The 19,627-nt window shown below is 42.0% G+C and overlaps 1 protein-coding gene and 1 pseudogene across 6 annotated transcripts in view; one reads left to right on the plus strand and one right to left on the minus strand.

Annotated features, from left to right (window-relative positions):
* Positions 1 to 19,627, plus strand: part of AGTPBP1 (ATP/GTP binding carboxypeptidase 1) — a 180,809-nt gene that overhangs the window by 120,796 nt on the left and 40,386 nt on the right. For all 6 annotated transcript variants that reach the window (XM_058672392.1, XM_058672394.1, XM_058672396.1 and 3 more), the window contains 2 exons: positions 16,274 to 16,361; positions 19,368 to 19,512. In XM_058672392.1, coding sequence (XP_058528375.1) covers positions 16,274 to 16,361; positions 19,368 to 19,512 — 233 coding nt within the window. The remainder of the gene's footprint in view (positions 1 to 16,273; positions 16,362 to 19,367; positions 19,513 to 19,627) is intronic.
* Positions 4,214 to 4,598, minus strand: LOC131481936 (ubiquitin-conjugating enzyme E2 variant 2-like; annotated as a pseudogene).

A 19,627-nucleotide genomic window follows, 5' to 3' on the forward strand; every position in this document is an offset into this window, starting at 1 on the left:
TACCTTTTAGAAAGACTTGTGAATATCTTTGTTTGTTATTTTCTATTTCCTGAAAGTCATGTTTATTATGCAAATTTTGAAATACATTGATCTTTGATTTTCTCATTAAAATAGCTACCTTTGTGTAGTCAGGTTCTTCAAAATTTAATGGAGATGGTTAATTTCATTCTAGTAAAATATACCTAAAGATTTGCTATGTATGCTCCAGTGGGTTCATCTGATCATATAGTCTTTTTCTTATCCTGATTGTTTGATTTCTTATCCTGATTGTTTGATTTTTGAATGCTCAGCCAGCCTTTAACCTGTGAAATAAAATCCCACATGGTAGTTGTGTATAATGACTCCTATCTGGTTATGAATCTTTGGATTCATACTCAGAAATGATACTGGTCAATAGTTTTTCTGTTTTTGACACTGTGTCTGCTTTAGCTGTCATGGTACTGCTTGTAAAATGAGTTGAGGCATTGTCAAGTATTCCTCTTGCACGTCCATAGAATTGGGATTACTTCTTGGAGGTTTGGTAGAATTCTTCCAGGAGGTTAGTTTTTTTAATAGTGTTAGGGTGCTTCAAATTACTTCATCTAAGTTTGTGTTTCTTACGAGTTGGTTCCTTTTTCTTGTCGCGCATGTGTGTGGATTTGTGGAATCCATCGCGATATCCGCCCGTATTTCATTCCTCCCAATGGTCGTTTGCGTCTCTTCTGTTTGTCAGTCTTCCTGGAGAGCTGTTGGTTTTATTGACATTCTCAAGGAACTGGTTTTTTTTTTTTTTTGGTTTCATTGATATTTCTCTACCGCTTAATGTCAAGTGATAGTCTTTAAAAAGCTTTGGTAGGGCTCGGCAGCGTGGCCTAGTGGCTAAGGTCCTCACCTTGATCCCATATGGCCACTGGTTCTAATCCCGGCAGCTCCACTTCCTCTCTATCTCTCCTCCTCTCAGTATATCTGACTTTGTAATAAAAATAAAATAAATCTTAAAAAAAAAAAAAGCTTCGGTAATACACCAGCAAGAAGATCAAATCTATGTAGCCGGAATGAAGGCACTTCTTTTAGTACTTTAACCAATATGTAAGGAAGGGCTGTTTGTCAGACATTGTGTCTTATAGTCAGGCATGCCTGTGGAAAGTAATATAAGTATATACTCGATATTAAGATGTAAAAAATTGAAACATCAGGTTTCAACTACTTGATAACAGCAGGTGTTTTTCTTTCATCTTGCAAAAGAAAATATTGTTGTTCTGGTGAACAAAAAAAAAATCTTCCATTTGCTGTTGAGGAGAAATCTGTATTGATGAGCTCTGAAATCTTGAGAGAGGTTGGAACACCCCTGGCCCTGTAATGCCGTATTGTCTCTCTTAAAGGAATCCTCTAGGCTGTTAAAACCGTGAGTGTGGAGATACTCTGTCAGGAGGCATTTCTGGAAAAGAATGTTTCCAAAACTGCTTGTTCTCACCTGTCAGTATGCATGTAGGAAATAGAAATTGTAAACTCTAGAATTAGGGACACATACCTGATTTGGTTATAAACATCCATATTTTAAAATGTTTAGAATCTAATTTTAAGTGCTTTCTAATTCTGTTTTTACTAAAGCATATTGAGTGGTTATGTTGCTTTGTATAATTGTGTTATGAATATTGTTCATTTATATAGCCTTTCACATTCTTGGCTTTTGTGAGTTTATTGAATAGGTAAATAACTAGTGATAATTCTCAGAAACCTGCTTGTTGCCCTTAACCAATCATAGCCGAGTGATCAAATGTAGTAATGATCAAAATTAGTAAAGAAATCTCATGTTTTTCCTATCTGATTCATATGTTAACATAACATTTTTAGATATATTTAGAAGACAAAGGACAATTATTAAGTTACTCTTCATGTTTTGGGTGTACCTTCAGAATAAAATGGTAACTTATGTTTATTGTGTAATTTTCAAATATTGTTAAAAGTGGGTGTTTTAACTCACAACATTTATTTATTCATTTAAAAATATTCAGCACCTGAAGCCTTATTAAATGTTTTAAATCTTGAAAGTGTGCCTTGGAGCATGCTTTGTTTAAAATGTGGCGGATAGAATATCTCTCCCTTTAGTATCATTTAAAATTTTAGCTTTAATTAAAACTGAAAGCAGTGTGACAGATGGCTGCTTTATTTTTAAATTTCTTCTACTTCCTTTTTTCTTTTGGATAAGCTTTAATGTATATCACACTTTCCAAACCAACTTTGTAGTGAATTTGGAAAACAGTATGGTCTTGAGAAGAAAATTAAAACTACTGACATTACAGAATTCAGAACTAACCACTTTAACGTTTGTTATTTCGTATCAGCCTTTTAATAATGCTGTGTATGATTTTTTTCTGTTTTTAAGATTTATTTATTTTTATTGAAAAGGCAGATATACAGAGAGGAGGAGAGATAGAAAGGAAGATCTTCCGTCCGATGATTCACTCTCCAAGTGGCCGCAACGGCTGGAGCTGAGCCAATCCAAAGCCAGGAGCCTCTTCCAGGTCTCCCACACAGGTGCAGGGTGCCAAGGCTTTGGGCCATCCTCGACTGCTTTCCCAGGCCACAAGCAGGGAGCTTCGTGGGAAGTGGTTCCGCTGGGATTAGAACCGGCGCCCATATGGAATCTGGCATGTTCAGGGTGAGGACTTTCACCATTACACTATCACACGGGGCCCCTGTGTATGATTTTGGCATACATAGTCATGTTCTACTTTATAGAATAAGGCCCACAACCAGCTAGTTTCATATTCTGTATGTTAACAAAATATTCTGCTTATGAAATATTTTGGCTGATACAGAGTTTAATTGGTATTCTATGGAGATCTAGTGTAAGCTACATTTCCCAAACCTTTTTTTGTTACACATTTGTTTCTAGTTTATTTTTTGCTATTACTCAGAGGAACATTATTGCCCTTAAGTATTTGTGTATAATTACTTGGTTACAGATCCACGGAAGTGGAATTTTTTCTGTACTTACATATTTTGATAGCAAAACAGTGGAAACTAAGAATAGGCTTGAAATGTAGCAAAATAAAAACAATTTAGGGAAGAAACTGGCCTGTAAGGAAGAGAGCATCCAGGAAAACTACATTTTAACACTTGGTATCTGTTCTTAAATTAACACTATTTTAAAATTAAATATTAATCTTTTACAGATTTGAGTTTGCAGGTTTTTTTTGTTGACTTCACTTAAACTTAAATGCATGGTTTGCTAAACAAAGACTGTAAACAAATATTTACCATGTCTGTTACATGTAACTCACAGAACAGCTTTTAACAGAAATTCATCGACCCCTCCCCAGCATTTTTTATTATAAATACAGATATCAAAACAATCCTGAACATATTTTTATATTAATAGTAGTCAGCACCCACACCGCTTCAAAACTTAACACAGCTTGTGACAATATTCGCTGTACCTGCTACTTTAAACAGTTCCCACTGCGGCTCTGTCACTAAGCAAGATGGATAAAGTGTGCCATTGCTGTCTGTGCTTCTCAGGATTTTTACTTTCAAAAACACGTTTCCACTTCCGTTTGGCACGTCTCACCTTGCTCGCGTCTTGCAAACCCGAAGCCTACTTGGAGCACTGCAGGTTTATGTTCAAATGACAGTGCCTCAGCAAGAGAAAGAACAATGGTGCCACACTTTCCCTCCTGTGACCTGAAAACATACTGGGTGTACATATGTTGAATATATTCCTTCGAATGTCTGAGTCATGTATATCAGCTGGAATTCTTTCCTGAATCTGTGGGTATTTTGCATTGAGAGATTTAATCAAGACATTAGTATGTAGAAGGCTGTTGATTTAAGACAGATATGAGATCCACTAAAATTAATTGCTGTATGTTTGTCCTCCTGGTGGCTGTGTGTCGCTGTCCCGCAGCGATGGACTTGGTGCACGGAGCCGATAATAACACGCGTGGACCCCTGACTGATGGTCAAAAGCCGAGGTTTATTAGTAGCATCAGACTTTATACTCTGAGGGTCATATAAGATAAGGGAGGAAGTGCTGAGCTTATCAACAAAACCATTAATGCTTGTTTGGAACTCCTTTTGTCTTGTATATTCCACCAGGTGTTCTCATATACATATGCAGATGATATCCAATAAGGTATACAAAAGGTAGCCATTTGGTTATTTTCCTCCAAATATTATCCAACCAACTGTAGTCCTGTGCTCACTGACCTTTTCGGGTCACAATGTCCTCCTACAGCTGTGGAAGCTTCACATCTTCTTTGGACATCATTAGACGTCTTAGCTCCTGAAGCACAACCTTAATGCTCTATGAACTTTGCCATTTTGTTAATACTGGTATGTTCCGTGCATCCACCATTCCCATTATTAGTTTTTGTTAGGAATCTAACTGACGGAGGAGCTCCTGGGTATTTAGGTCCACATTTGACTTTCAGGCTATATATCCTGTTCTGGTAACGTGTCCTTGATGGCCCAATCACCATGCCTGCTGTCTTGTGTCATATCTTCATCACCTTCAAGCCCCAGCTGACCGTACTATGACCCACTCCTTTCTGTCCTTCTAGTTCTTCCAACAAGCGAAGATTATAAGGAACTTCAACTCCTATGGAGACTGCCATCTTCTCCTGCAGTCCAACGCCGTGTGTGTGTTTTTAAAGACTTATCCCTTAAGCTGACTATTTTTTTCTGTGTGTATGACATAAGCAGCAGTCCAGATCTGTTTTTTATATGCATCAATGTATTATGTCCACTTGTTCTACAACTGTATTTTGAAGAAACTTTCACATTTGATACCCATGCCAATGAATGATTTGTTCGCTGTCACTGCTTAGAGGAAAATATACTGGAGCTGGCTCTGTGGCATAGTGGGTAAAGCAACTGTCTGTTGCACTGGCATCCCAAGGGGTGACCCCAGTTCAAGTCCTTGCTACTCTACTTCTATTCCAACTCACTGCTAATGAACTTGGGCAATCAGTGCCAGTTGTATCATTGCTTGAGCCCCTGTACCCACGTCGGGGAAGAAGGTCTTGGATTTGGATAGGTCCAGCTCCAACCACTGCAGCAGAAGGAACCAGCGCACAGATCTCCCCTCTCCCTCCTCTCCTGTCTTTTTCTATAGCTCTGCCTTACAGCAGTGACGTGTCAGAGCAGACTTGAAGCAATATGTAACAGCTTATTTGCTGAGCCAGATGAACAAATTCTGTCCGAGAAGATGGACGTCTGGAGGCTGGCTGGAGATGAACTCCGATCTCGCTGGTAGAATCTGAGTCACGCAGCACCAAAAGTGTTGTAGGGTTTTTGACCCTGAATACAGCAGCAACTTCAATTCCTGTCTCGCAGGAAAGAAGAATTTTCGTGCGGACACAGTTTAGTTTTAAAGCAAGATTTATTAGAAAAGCTGAGAAAGGAGACTCCCGTCCTAGTGATGGGAAGGGGCTCTGAGATAGACAGGACCCTTACCCCCGGCCGCAGTAGCAGGAGGAACAGTGGAAAGACGCTGGTTCTTTGCCCTAGTGATAGGAGGAAAAGTGGAAAAAGAGACCCTGAGTTTGCAGTTTGCAAACTCTTTTGTAACACTGCATTTTTTAAAGCTACACAATAATTTGCAGATTTCCACATCCTGGTAAATATTATGTAGCAACATTATAACTAATATGTTTCTAACAGTCTGTTGAATAAAGTATAATGACATATTAACTGTTCATCAAATTGCAGGAATGAATTTAATTCTTCTGCCACTGCGCACTTCCCCTAACGCTCAGCAATGTGTGCTCATTCTCTTCAGCATGTTTTGTAGGAACTCATGGCAAAATGTAGGCAAGCATCACTATTCCGAGACCGTTTGTAATTGTGAAACATTGAAGTAGACTTGATCTCTGTCAGTGTCATCATGTCACACATTATGGCTAAATCCCCACCCTCAGAGCACCCACAGGACCCCATGTGGGCACCGGTTGGTGTCCCGGCGGCCCCGCTTCCCATCCAGCTCCCGGCTTGTGGCTTAGGAAAGCAGTGGAGGACGGCCCACAGACTTGGCACCCTGCATCTGTGTAGGAGACCCAGAAGAAGCTCCTGGCTCCTGATCAACTTAGCTCTGGCTATTGTGGCCACCTGGGAAGTAAGCCAGTGGATGGAGTATCTTTCTGTCACTTCTTTTTTTCTGTAAGACTGCCTTTCCTATAAAAATAAATCTTTTTTAAAAAGTTAATGTATTTGAAAATCAGAGATCTGTCATCTGTTGGTTCTCTCCCCAAATATCCAAAATACCTGGGGCTGGGTTGGACTGAAGCCAGGAGCCTGGAACCCAATCTGGGACTCCTGTGTAGGCGATAGGGAACTTGGAGTTACGTTGTCACCTGAGGGCTCCCCTGAGTGTGCCTTAGCCAGAAGCCAGAGTGGAGAGCAGAGCTGGGACTTGAGCCGATGCCTTCTGCTGCGGACACTGGGCATCCCAGGCGGCGGTGTAGTCACATACTGAAGTCCTCACCACAAGCATAATTTTAATAGAAAACTCTTCCATGCAAACGGATTTGAAGAGATGGAATATCAAAATGTCTTCACTATCCACAGCAGTATACAGATTCAGAGCAGTCTCAGTAAAAATTCTAAGGACTTTCTTCACAAAACTAGAAAAAAACATTCTGAAAATTCATATGAAAACATGAAAGGTGTCGAATAGCCAAAGCGATGTGTGTGTGTTTTCCTTTGGAAGGCAGATTTACAGAGAAAAGCACAGGCAGATCATCCATCTGCTGATTCCTTCCCAAAATGGCTGCAATAGATCGACTAGGGCGAACCCAGAGCCAGAAACCAGGAGCTTCTTTTGGGTCTCACACATGGGTACAGGGGCCCAGGGACCTGAGGCATCTCCTGCTGTTTTCTCAGACCACAAGCAGGGACCTGGATCAGAAGAGAAATATCTGGGACATTCACTGGTGCCTACTTGGGATGCTGGGGCTACAGGTGGAGGCTTAACTTACTACATCACAATGTGGCCGAAGCCAAAGCAATCCTGAACAATAGAAATAAACCTTGAGGCATCACAATACGAGACTTCAGGAGATCCTGCAGGTGTGTTATAATCCAAATAGCCTGGCCCTTGCAGAACAATAGACATGCATGTCAGTGGAATGGAATAGAAACCCCCTAAGTAAATGTACACATCTGCAGCTAACTAGTCTGTTTAAGAAACATTTATGTATTGATTTGAAAGAGTCACACAGAGAGTGAGAAGCAGGGAGAGTTCTTGCACCTCCCCAAGTGGTTTCCGCGGCCTGGGCCAAGCCAGCCCACAGCAGGAGCTCCCACGCGGGTGCAGGGCTGGAGCGCTGGAGCAAATCAGCAGGGGGTTGGAGCAGAAGTGGTGCAACTGGAGTGACCTCCTGCTTTGACACTTTGTTTTTGGCATCTGCTATTTTCCAAGGGATTTCAAGTATAGTGTGACATTTGTTTTAGCCGTGGAGTCCAAAAAAGTGTAAAATATTTTAAAAAGACACCAAATTAGATCGTGAGATAGATTCTACATTGGATTTTTCCTTCAGTCTTACTCTTTAGGTCTTTTTAGCACAGATTCTTCTCGTATTCTAAAAAGAAGTTGTCTCTTGCGAGCTTCCTGTGTATTTCCATGTACTTGTAAGTATTTAAGTAGGAAGTCAGGAGAAGCTAAAGAAACTGTTCACATAAATAGGATTGCTTACGAAAATCCATCATTAGTTTTGTGCAGTTAATATAACATAAAGCAAATTCTAGTTTGTCTAACAGCAGTAAAGTTAGAACACTGGGAACCAGTGAATCCTAAGCAGCCCATGTGTAACCAACCCTGTGATCAGCAGGTGGCGCCACTGTTGGAGTCACTCCTGGAGTGGACAACAGAAGATAGCTTTAGTGCAGACTTGTCCGGCTGGAAGTTCTGATTTAATTGTCACATGTGCTTGAAATGAGGAGGCGGTGTTAGAAGTAGGTTATTGCCTGTAAATATTTTCCCGTGTTTGATTAGTGTGTAGAACCCCCAGAAGGGAGAGGCTGACCTTTGCTTTTGCTTAAAGCTGCCCTTTTATTGAGATTAAAAAAAAAACCAATTCTGTTAAGTACCTTGTTTTCTCACAAGTGAGTGATCTTCAAGTTAAGCAGTTTGCAGTATTTATTACTTTGTTTTCAATTTTAAAGCGAATGCTTTCTTTGAGCACTCAGTCTGATAGTGCTGTGTGTCTCTGTGCTCTGTCCTCTCTTTCCACTAGATGGCAGTCTTGGAATTTAATAGCTGGAAGCTTTCGTAGCAGGTGTTTTCGCCCTCTGTGTGTGTCTTTGATATATGAGGATTTAACTACCTTCGTACATAAATTGGACACGTTTGGAACCAGGCAACAATGTAGAAATTTGGAGTCTTGCCTGTAGTGTTCCAGTCCCCACACTCATGTTAGGTTTTTCCATGCCCCCGAGTTGAGCTGTCCCTTCACTAGAGCAGACTTCCCTGGCTGCCCACGCTGGAGTGGTCCCCCTGATAAATGTTCCTCGTGGACTGCTTTCCTTTGGCATGCAGTGTATGTGTGGGGCTCATTCATATCTGTCCTGCCAGTCCTTCCTCTCCTTGAGCTCAGGACGGTTGTCTGTCGTTGACTGTTGTCACATTCCTACCATGGTATTTAGGCGTTCAATGACTGTTAGTGAGGCGACAGTTGACTCAACTCTGGAAAAGATCCCAATTGGGAACAGAAAAATGAACCTGCGCAAAACATGTGTCGACAAGATCACAGGTTGAATCTCCCACGCTCTCGAAAGACTTTACTTTGAAGTAATTCTGAGTTTAAGGAAAAGCTGTGCCGTTCACGTAGATGCTAAGCATCTGAATTGCAGCTGCGTCACTGTGGAATGCTTGGGATGTATATTTTCTATACGTAATGACATTTTCCTATATCACTGCAGGTTAGCCATCACGATCAGGAAGTCATCATGGATCACGCGAGTCCCTTGTAATGCTCAGGCCCCTGTTTTGGTTCCCGTTTTTCTCCCAAGAGTAGAGCTCAAAGCCTCATTTGTGGCCTTGGATGTTCATGTCCTTTGTGCTTTGGAAATAGGCCTGTTGCTCTATCCGCAGCGTGCTTCGTGGCTTGCAGCTTAACCCTGGTGCTTGGCTCTCGGCCCTGTGTCCACGCTTCCTCCCTGGCATCGTGCCGGTGCTCTGCGAGGACAGTACATCTTACTGTTTCCGCTTTGTTCTCACTCTCTCTCAACGTGACCCACATAGGTCTGTACTTCTTACCGCTGAATAAACTTTACCACCCTCTTTGTTTTGTAGAATGGCTCTCAGTTTGGACGCGTCTCCTCTTCCTTGAGGATTCGTTGACATTCTGCGTCTTTGGCAGGAATATCCCAGAAGTGGTGTGTTCTGGCGGCACAGGATTCTGTTCTGTCCTATTCCTAATGTTAATTTGATTGAGTTGGTGACTGCTAGGGCTTCTCATTGTAAAGTTACTCTTTTTCTTTTTTGTGATTGTTTTATATTTTACATTTCAGATAGACACTTGTTAGCGTGTTTTATGCACATAAAGGTTTACGCTCCGGCTAAAGCATACATCCTTTACTCAGTTATTGGAATCGCCTCTTCATGTTTAGAGAATTTGAGTGCGTCCTGGGGTAGGCTTGACTGGGTTGAATCTGACTGGTGGCCTCTGACCTCCCTGTCGGTGGAAACCTGTACCTTTCTTGGTGTTTGCAAGGTTTCCTGTTATCTCTTTGAATGTGCTTTTTACTCTTTTGCTGCTCTGCCTGCTGAATGGCCAGAGCCTGCACATTGGGTCTTTTCATGTGAATTCCCTAGAAGCTCTTTTTCATTCATCTTGGTTATTTTCTTTTCCTTTTCTCCTCTGACTGTGTGCTTTCAAATAGCCTATCTCGGAGGTCACTCATTTTTCTCTTTGGTCTGTTTTTCTGTTAATGCCTTTTACTCTGTATTTTTCAGCTGGAGGATTTCTGGTTGACCTTGTTTAATTGCTTCCATCTTTCCCTTAGATCTGTCTGGTAAAATATGAAGTTTCTCTCTATTCTCATGAATTTCATGGAATTTTTTGAAACAGTTATTTTGCAATCTTCATCTAATTGGAAATTTCAGCTCCTAGATGATTGACTTCTAATCCTTTATTTGCTGTCTGCATGCGGTTGTGCATGCTGGTTGGCGTTTTGAAGGATATGTTATAGTCATCCAGAAATTCTAAGCCATCTGTGTATTGTCTTTGATTCTATGGATACTTCTGCTGTTTCAGCACTAGATAACACCCTGGGGTGTCATTTGTTTGAGGTCCATGTTGATGTTTTTACTGATTTAGAGTTATCCCCAATCTCAGGTTTTCTCAAAATGTGTTGCTGATGTCTCACGTAATATGAACTGGGAATATACTAGGAAAGGTGTAGTCTGTTCCTCTAAGCCTTTCCTTGGTCTGTGGTGGATGCCTTGTTCTGTACCCTCAAGTGCCATGATGCCACGCATGACATCCAGAGCCCTCAGCCTGCCAAAGAGCAGTGCAGCTTGGGAACAGGACCAAAGCTCAGCCTCCTGTGGGCTCCCTGCCCAGGCCACATCTGTCAGCCGCTGGTGGTTGGGTGGGGTGTTAGACTGCTCAGCCAGGACTCTGGAACATTTGCCTCTGAACATTCCTAGAGGCTCACTGCAGGGATTGCCTGGGGACAGGGACCGATAGGATGTGCTCAGTGCAGAGTGCTGTCAGCTTCATGCTGAGTACCCACCAATCCTATAATTCTTTGCTATCTGCCCGAGGTTGTGGGGATGGAGGAGAGAATAGAGGCAGTCCCTCAACTATGCAAGCAGTCCCTATGGTGGGTTGTATATGGGTCGTATATGGGTCTCACAGTCAGGAGACCCTGAGCAATTCTGGGAGTGCGCACGAGGCCTGCAAGAACCTGGTGTTGATACGTGCCAGAAAGAAGTCTGCCGCAGCAAGGTACAGGTGTTTGCCAGTCCTCAGGCCCTGTTCTTGGGTCAGACTGCTGAGATCTGCTGGTGTTGATCCCCAAGGCACAGTTGCATGGCCCTTTCCTGTCTGCCCCAGTTTGGAGGAAAACGGTAAAGCAGCCTTCTGGTCACCCAGAGTGGCCCTAGGACATGTGAGTCCCAGCCACAGGTCCCTACAAAGTCCTGGGGACACCCACTAAGAGTCTACCAGAGGCCAGCAGTAACACAGCATACCCACATTTGAGTTAGACTCCCCAGAGCTTCGGCTTCCGCCTGATGACAGGCAAGTCTAGAGGCTCAGTCTGTCAGCACCTACCCAGCCCAGGGCCAGAGACCTTCCGGCCGTGTCAGGTCCTGGTTACCCGGCTCTGAACTCCTCCCAGCCTCTGGGCATGGCTAGAGATCTGCTCTCTGCTGGTGGTGGGCAGAAGGAATGACCAAGACTACGTGCCTGTGCAGACTCCAGATATTCCCTGTCCAGTTTTGGGCCTGGGCATTGGGGCAGGGGTCCTTAGTGTAAGCAAAGTTTCTGCAGTGGGGTTGGCCTGAGATTCAGTTCACTCTCTTTCTCCCAAGGAGGGATGTGTTGCTGCACACGCTACTGCTTGGAGCTGAAGGACAGTGATGTGGACAGCTCTTTCCTGCCTGGTTATAGCAGGTGGAAACACTGTAGTCTCCCACCTGGCCTCAGCAACTCTTGTGCAGGTGACTTGGTGTGTGTAGAGCTGGCCATCTTGGCGTGTCTGCGGGAAGGTGGCTGCTGGAGCCTCTTCCTCCGCTGCCATGTTGGTTTCAGCTCTCCCTGTTTAGATTGAAGTGAGTTAAACTATTTTGAAAAGGCAGATCTTCAGTGGCACTAGGCTCACTGCCTGTGCCTGATAACCACTCCAGCTAGAGGCTGCCGCACTGGACGAGCGTGTGTACAACACGTTCGCTTCCTGGCAGGAAGTTGAGCTGGACAGCACTGATTCAGGAAGCATTCCTAGGGAAGGACCTCAAGAGGGTGGGTTGTAGCTGAACTGGCAGCCAGAGATGTTGAAAGTCTATAGCAGCTGTCCTTGTTTAAAGTATGAAAAGACAAAACAGATTCAGGAACTAGGAGAAGAAAATGAAAAACAGTAGGAAATGAGTTGATAAAAATAAACACCAAAAAATCATGAAAAAGAAAACAAAGCACATACATGCCAAAGTGATAAAGTAACACGGATTATGTATGGGCTAGAACTGTTGGAAAGGAAATAAAAATATGCAGTTATTAGTCACCATATTGAGATGGTGCAGGTTTTTGTCATTAAAACAACAACAACAACACTAACAACAGATTCTGTGTGACTGGTGTAGTAACACAGCTTGCTAAGCTGCTGCCTGCAGTACCAGATGCCATGTGGGCAGCCTTTTTGGATCCCAACTGCTCTACTCATGCTCCAGTTTTCCTGCTACTGTGGGAAAGAAGCAGGTACTGATCCAGACCACTCTTGACCACAGTGGCCATTTGGGGAGTCAATCAGCAGATGGGTGATCTCTCTGTCTCTCTCTGTCACTTTGCCTTTCAAATAAAAGCATCTTTTTTTTTTTTAAAAAAAGGTTTTTGTTGTTTCAGTAAGCAATAGAAAGTGTCTAAATTCATTTTTCTGCAGCTGGTCTAATCTTTTTTTTTTTAAAGATTTATTCTTTTTTTTATTACAGCCAGATATACACAGAGGAGGAGAGACAGAGAGGAAGATCTTCCGTCTGATGATTCACTCCCCAAGTGAGCCGCAACGGGCCGATGCACGCTGATCCGATGCCGGGAACCTGGAACCTCTTCCGGGTCTCCCACACGGGTGCAGTGTCCCAATGCATTGGGCCGTCCTCGACTGCTTTCCCAGGCCACAAGCAGAGAGCTGGATGGGAAGTGGAGCTGCCAGGATTAGAACTGGCGCCCATATAGGATCCCGGGGCGTTCAAGGCGAGGACTTTAGCCGCTAGGCCATGCCGCCGGACCCAGCCATATGTCTAATCTTAGAACCAATATAGCATAAAAAGTATTTAGAAAAAATGTGGGAATTTAGATGCAAAAAATTTAAATATAGGCTTATGTAATCAAATACTAATAGAAGAATAATATTTTCCCAGAATGCAAACACAACTCAGAGTAGGAAACCCACTAGCGTGGTTGGATATGGCACTTGTTGAGAAGAGCCATTTGATTCTATTAGCAGAGGCTGAAAGGGAGTTTGGTATAATAAAACTCCTTTTAGTGTAATAAGAATTATGGCAAAACTACTCAATTGTGAAGATTTAATGGTTTAACACATGTGATATTACTTAGAACCATGTCTGATACATAGAAACGTCAGTGTTAACTATATTTTTAATTTAAATATGATAATGTTGCTTTGTAAGGAATAGCAGATACTGCATTGAATCCACAGAACATACGATTGAACATATTGGACAAGACAGGAGTCGTTTGTTCTTTTTTTTTTCAGTTTCTTTTTTTTTTTTTTAGTCATTGATTACATTGTATTATGTGATACAGTTTCATTGGAACTGGGAATCACCCCACCCCTCCCCCGCCCTCCCCCATGTGGAATATTCCACCTTGTTGCATATCCACTGATCAAGTACTGTTGAAATTCCCTGAGTCGTTTGTTCTTACTGGTGCCACATGAAAATAACAAGGCAAGGTTGGAGGGAAAAGGAAGAAGCGCTTTCTGTCAACTGACCTCTCGCTTTCCAGAACTGGTGCCCAGTGAGCAGTCTGGTGTTCCTTATCAAAGCTGCAGAGAGGGGGCGCTAGTCTCCTAGAAATTGCTGTGGAGGAGTGGCAGATAATTTGAAGTAGCTCTGGGAAAAGCTCACACCAGTCTCGCCAGGCTCCAGGGTTGCCCTGGGATCAGGGTCTGCCTGGGGAGAGATTAACCCTGTCTCTGTCTGGCTTGCTGTGTTCTGGTTGCCTAGCAGAAGTCCAGAAAAGAATTAAAGCATTCTCTTGGCATGAGCAAAAAGGAAAGCCAATGATTTTGCCTCAAAGTTTAACATAGTATAGTGCTCTGGAACTGTGACTCGGAAAATATCTTGTGGCCAGAATTAAAGTAATGCACTGTGGGAATTTGCTGCCTTGCATTTGATTGCGACAGGGACCAACTCCTGCAATTTTTTATATACCATTTACATTACTGTGTGTCTAGTTATATTATTGCTGCTATTTGTATCATCTTTTGATGTGATTTGATTTGTTTAAATGTAATAAAAGTGTAAAATGAAATAGCTGCTATAAATACCACAAGAGGAAATAAAATTTTTTTTAAAATTATAAACAATATGATTATATGTCTAGAAAATCCAGGGACTACACAAAATCTGTTAAAAAGTAGTGAGTAGGGCCCGGTGCGATAGCATAGTGACTAAAGTCCTCGCCTTGTACATCCAGGATCCCGTATAGGCACCAGTTCATGTCCTGGATGCTCCACTTCCCATCCAGCTCCCTTCTTGTGGCCTGGGAAAGCAGTTGAGGACGGTCCAAAGCCTTGGGACCCTGCACCCCTGTGGGAGACCCGGAAGAGGCTTGAGGCTCCTGGCTCCTGGTTTTGGATCGGCTCTGGCTGTTACAGCCACAGCAGATGGAAGATCTTCCACTCTGTTTCTCCTTCTCTCTGTACATCTGCCTTTCCAATAAAAATAAATAAATCTTTTAAAAATTAGCTAAATTAACACAAAAAAGTGGTGAGTATATTCACAGGGACCTTGTGATGGTAAGACAAATACAAGATGTAAGTAGTCATTCCTTGTGGAAGTAACCGTCTCCCCTTGCAGTTCCAGCTACCTGCCAGGGTGAGGGAAGCCACAGAGGGGGGCTCAGGCACTTGCCTTCCTGGCATCCACTTGAAGCCCTGGAATGTGTTCTGGGCATCTGGCTCCTGACTGGCCCTGCCTCTGCTGCTGTGTGCCTTTGGAGAGTGAACCTGTACATGGAGAAGCTCTCTGCATTTCAGATAAATAAAAACTGAAAAATAAAGCAGGAAAAAAAAAAAAGAACCTTATAAGATACAGATAAAAATCTTTAAAAAAATGGTTTTTGTTCAATATTTGAGAGAAAGAGGAAAGTTCTGTACAGCTGGTTAACTCTCCAGGTGCCACAGTGAGCGAGTTTGCAGCTAGGAGTCAGGGATTCAATCCAGCTGTGCCACAGAGGTGGCGGAACCTGGTGACTGGAGCCATGAGCACCGCCTCCCAGGGTCTGCCTTAGCGAGAAGCTGGGTCAGGAGTGGAGTGGGTACTGAAGCTAGGTACTCCGATGTGTGCTGCCGCCTTCTCACTGCTGGGCACAGTGCCTTCCCCTCGCAGATAATGCTAACAGAATGTTTCTGTGCCAGGAATAAGATTAGATTCTTAAAGAGAAGTCAAACCAAGTCTCAATAAAAATGGTCAATCTTCCTAAAATTAACATGTGAATTCCATTCCAAGTGAGAAAAGCAGTGCATCATTTTAGAAAATGAGATGATGTTAAAGTTAATGTGGTAAGTGTCCAAAAATACACTGTATATTTAATCCCATAGCTTAATAACCTCTGCTCCCCTTCTCTGCTGTGGACATATATTTGTTTGGAAATCGGTAAGGAAAGAAAAGACTGTTTTTTGGTGTCATCCTTCCCCTATAACTTCAGTAGAAAAGAAAATTTGTGAAGAATTGGAAAGATGCTGCTCACACACTTTACCTTCATATATTTTTTGAATCCTTCATTAAGAGGATCTTCAATACAGAAAATTTAATAGAAAAGAGTTCATGGTTTTTCACCATGAAATTATAGTTTCAGTTTAGCCATAGAGCAAAAACATGTTGATTGACTGGCTTTTGGGAAACTTAACCGCGCGCGCGGTAGTGTAGTTCTTGAAGTCCTCGCCTTGCACATGGCAGGATCCCATATGATCGCCGGTTCTAATCCCAGTGGCCCTGCTTCCCATCCAGCTCCCTGCTTGTGGCCTGGGAAAGCAGTCGAGGATGACCCAAAGCCTTGGGACCCTGCAACCACATGGGAGACCCAGAAGAGCTCCTGGCTCCTGGCTCCGGATCGGCACAGCACCGACCATTGCGGTCACTTGGGGAGTGAATCATCGGGGGCAAGATCTTTCTCTTTGTGTTTCCTCCTCTCTGTATATCTGCCTTTCCAATAAAAATAAATAAATCTTTAAAAAAAAACTTGAACCAGATTTTCCTTTTTAATACATAGTAAGAAACTGAGTTCTGCTTTCCAGAGCTTCGGTGCGTTGTACAAAGGCAAGATTAATTTGTAACTAAAAGAGTGTGGTAAGAATTCTTTGTTTTTCCTCTCTCTGTCTCTCTCAGGAATGCAGCCACTCATGTATTCGGTTCAGGAAGCATTAAATGCCAGGCCATCTTGGATTCGTATGGGGACTGACATTTGCTACTATAAGTAAGTGTCTTGAGATTACCAGCACATCAGACTTACAGACGGGGATGTTAACTTCATTCTGTTTCCACGAACAGTAAAAAGAATTACTGCGTTCTTCAGCTTGTGTTGTTATACCTAATTATTAAGCAGTTCTTTAGAATGGGAAGTCTGCTGAGGAAGTATAGGACAGTACTTCCGGAAGCTTAATAAAATGGTGGATTTTTTTGATGCAATAAAAGTTGTGATAATCATGTATTGTTTTTTTCATAAAACCCATCACCGTGACAATTTTGGGGTCCCCTCACATAATGTTAGAAGTAAAATGTGTGTGGACAGGTAAAAGTAGGCCAAGGTCTTATCTTCGCTACTTAGTTATGTGTCTTCAACTTGACTTTAAAATGAAAAATGAGAAAGTCCATCGTTGCCAATTCACGGTGGCTTTTTGTTCCTGTGGTAGCAAATAAATTTCTTACATTTTTTTCTTATGTTGATGTGCATGTAATTACTTCATTTTGATTTCCAAAATATAAAAATTCCTGTCATCATGTGTCTTGTGTTCTGATTGGGATACAGCACTGATGGCCTGGGCGGGGCCTGGCTCGATGTTGGCAGTTATTCAGATGACGAGGGGGAAGCATTTTGAAAGCTGTGTTGTATCTTTCCTGCCTCTCTGCTTTTAGAGGGTTGTCATCTGTCCAGGAATTGATGGAAGCCTGAGGAGCTGTTGTGTGTGAAGGATGATCGCAGGGTTTTGTGATAGGTTTAGTTTTTGCTTTTTTCCCCTTGGCTGCTTTCAGATCTGAAATTGGAGTTCAGTTTAATTGAACATTTATTAACCATTTTCCATGTGGACACTGTTCCAGCTGATTTCCGGAAGCCTGCCTACACGTCTTGTAGGACACATTAAAATCTGCTTGTGCCGCGTGCTTCACTTTCCATGCTAGTTATCTGTTGCTTGTGTTTTTCACGGAAGCAGAGTAAAAGTGCATTTCGTTGTCATGTGAAATGATGTTTTTTACCGAATTACACCGTATAAACCGCCACAGAGCTGCTGTGTGGTGCCGTGAACACCTCTCCAACCATATTTTTACCTTTTTTGGGAAAAGTTGTCAGGAAGTGGTTCTTGAACCTGTGTTGTATATTTCTTAATCCTTACTGCCTTATCATTGGACATATATAAGGTAAGACTGTACCAGCTAGAAAAATACCTTGAGCTTTTTTTTATGCATAAATAAATAACCTATAGGCCTCTTATTTTTCTTAAGTTGTAGTTTAACTGAGCCAAGATAATTTGGAATTTAGGAAATAAAGTTGGTAAACATAACCTCTTTAAAGCAGCCTGTGTCATTCGCCTGGAAGTAGTCTAAAAAACTTCCTGCTGTGAAAGTCTTCCGACATGTACACAAGCAGAAAATAGAATCTTGAGGCCCCATGTGCTCCCACTAGTTCAGTAATTTTCGGTACATGGTAGATTTTGTGTTGGCAACACTTTTCCCCTGCTACCATACTGAGCCTCTGAAGTTGTTTCCAGGTTACGTATTTTATCTGTACTTAAAAATGTATCTTGGAAAGGTTAAGACCTGTTAAGGCTAAACACAGTACCATTACGATATCTCAAAAAAATTTTTTTAAGAGAATTCCTTAATAAGAGGAAAAGCCCAGTCCGTGTTCAGTGTTGCCCAGTTGCCTCAAAAATACTGTTTCACAGTTGATTTGTTTTCATCAGTATCCAAAGATTCCACATTGCATTTAATTTTTGTTATGTCTTTTAAAATTTTCTTAAATTTATGATCCTTTTTTTTGCTTTTTAAAATTTATTGTTCATTTGTAAAGGAAACTGACTTATTCACCATGAAAAATTTTTCGCATTTGGATCTTATAAATTGAATTCCAGAGCTGTTGAATTTTCCTCCTTTCTCCTTCTTGCTCCTGTCTTCCTCCTTTCTCCTTCCTCAGCCCTCCTTCTACCTTCTTCCTTTCGCCTTTGTCTTCCCTCCGTTCGTCCATTCATTCATCCAGTCACTTGTTGAAAAGCCATAAAATGAGGGAGTGGTCCATCCCCTAGATGACTAGGGCTGGGGTCAGGTGAAGAGCAGCCTGAAGCTTCATCTGGGTCTGCCACAGGAGTGACAAGAGCCCCAGATACGTGGGCTGTCTTCTGCTTTTCCCAGGCCATTAGGAGGAACTAGATCAGAAGTGGGACATTCAGGACATGAAGCAGCCCCTGTATGGGATGCCAGCATCGCAGACAGTGGCTTTTTCCACTGTGACGTAGTGCTGACTCCAGCAAATTCTTCTGTATTACTTTATTGATTCAACTGGTTATTCGGAAAGCTTAATTAATCTCAGTTGTGGTTTTTGGCAAGAATACAACAGAGGCAGTACAGGGACTTCCTATTGTATCACATTAGGAAACAAGGTTATCTCTGATGATTTATGGTTTTTGTAATTTTAAGATTGATTAATGCATTCAGCCATTGTGACCTGACAAATCCACCATAAAGCATGTGTTATTATGTGCTTTTTTTTCCTACTTCTTCATCAGATGTTTGTAAAAGCCTCTGATGATCATTGCCTGGATTCAGGAATATCATAAAGCCTGCAGATGGAATGTTTAGGTCTTACCGATGTGTATTAGCTCCGTTTAAGTGTAAATCCGGACATGACAAATGTTGTCCTTGACTTGTAATAACGAAATGGTTTGTTAGCACCTAATCTTTTTTTTTTTTAGTTCATTTAAGAAAAATTTTAAGGAATTTATGACTTAAGCTTCTCAAGGTCATTGTAAATACATGGTTACTGCAACACGGTTCTCGTCAGTTCTTATGTTAGTGTGCTGTTAATAGGAAGGGAAGAGATTCCGCGTAGCTCAGAGATAAAATATGTTTTTTTTTATAGGGTATTTAAAGTAAGCTTTTTGTGGAATGGAGTTTTTCTTTTTCTCCCATGGAATTCCACTTAGTAAAAGTGTCAGGGAAATCAGAATTTATGTGGACAAAGTAAACATTTTATCCATTTCTGTTTCAGAAATCACTTCTCAAGAAGTTCAGTTGCAGCAGGTGGGCAAAAGGGAAAATCCTACTATACAATTACGTTCACTGTCAACTTCCCCCATAAAGATGACGTTTGCTACTTTGCCTACCACTATCCATATACATACTCAACCTTGCAGGTGAGAACTCTTAAGCTGTATTGTGACTGTTACTGTGTTGTATACATTGTGTCAGACAGCTAAAGCAGAGTCCTTTCAGTTGGATATCATAATCAAATGAGAAAGATTCAGTGTT

This window comes from Ochotona princeps, chromosome 14, assembly GCF_030435755.1.
Source record: "Ochotona princeps isolate mOchPri1 chromosome 14, mOchPri1.hap1, whole genome shotgun sequence".
NCBI lineage: Eukaryota > Metazoa > Chordata > Mammalia > Lagomorpha > Ochotonidae > Ochotona > Ochotona princeps.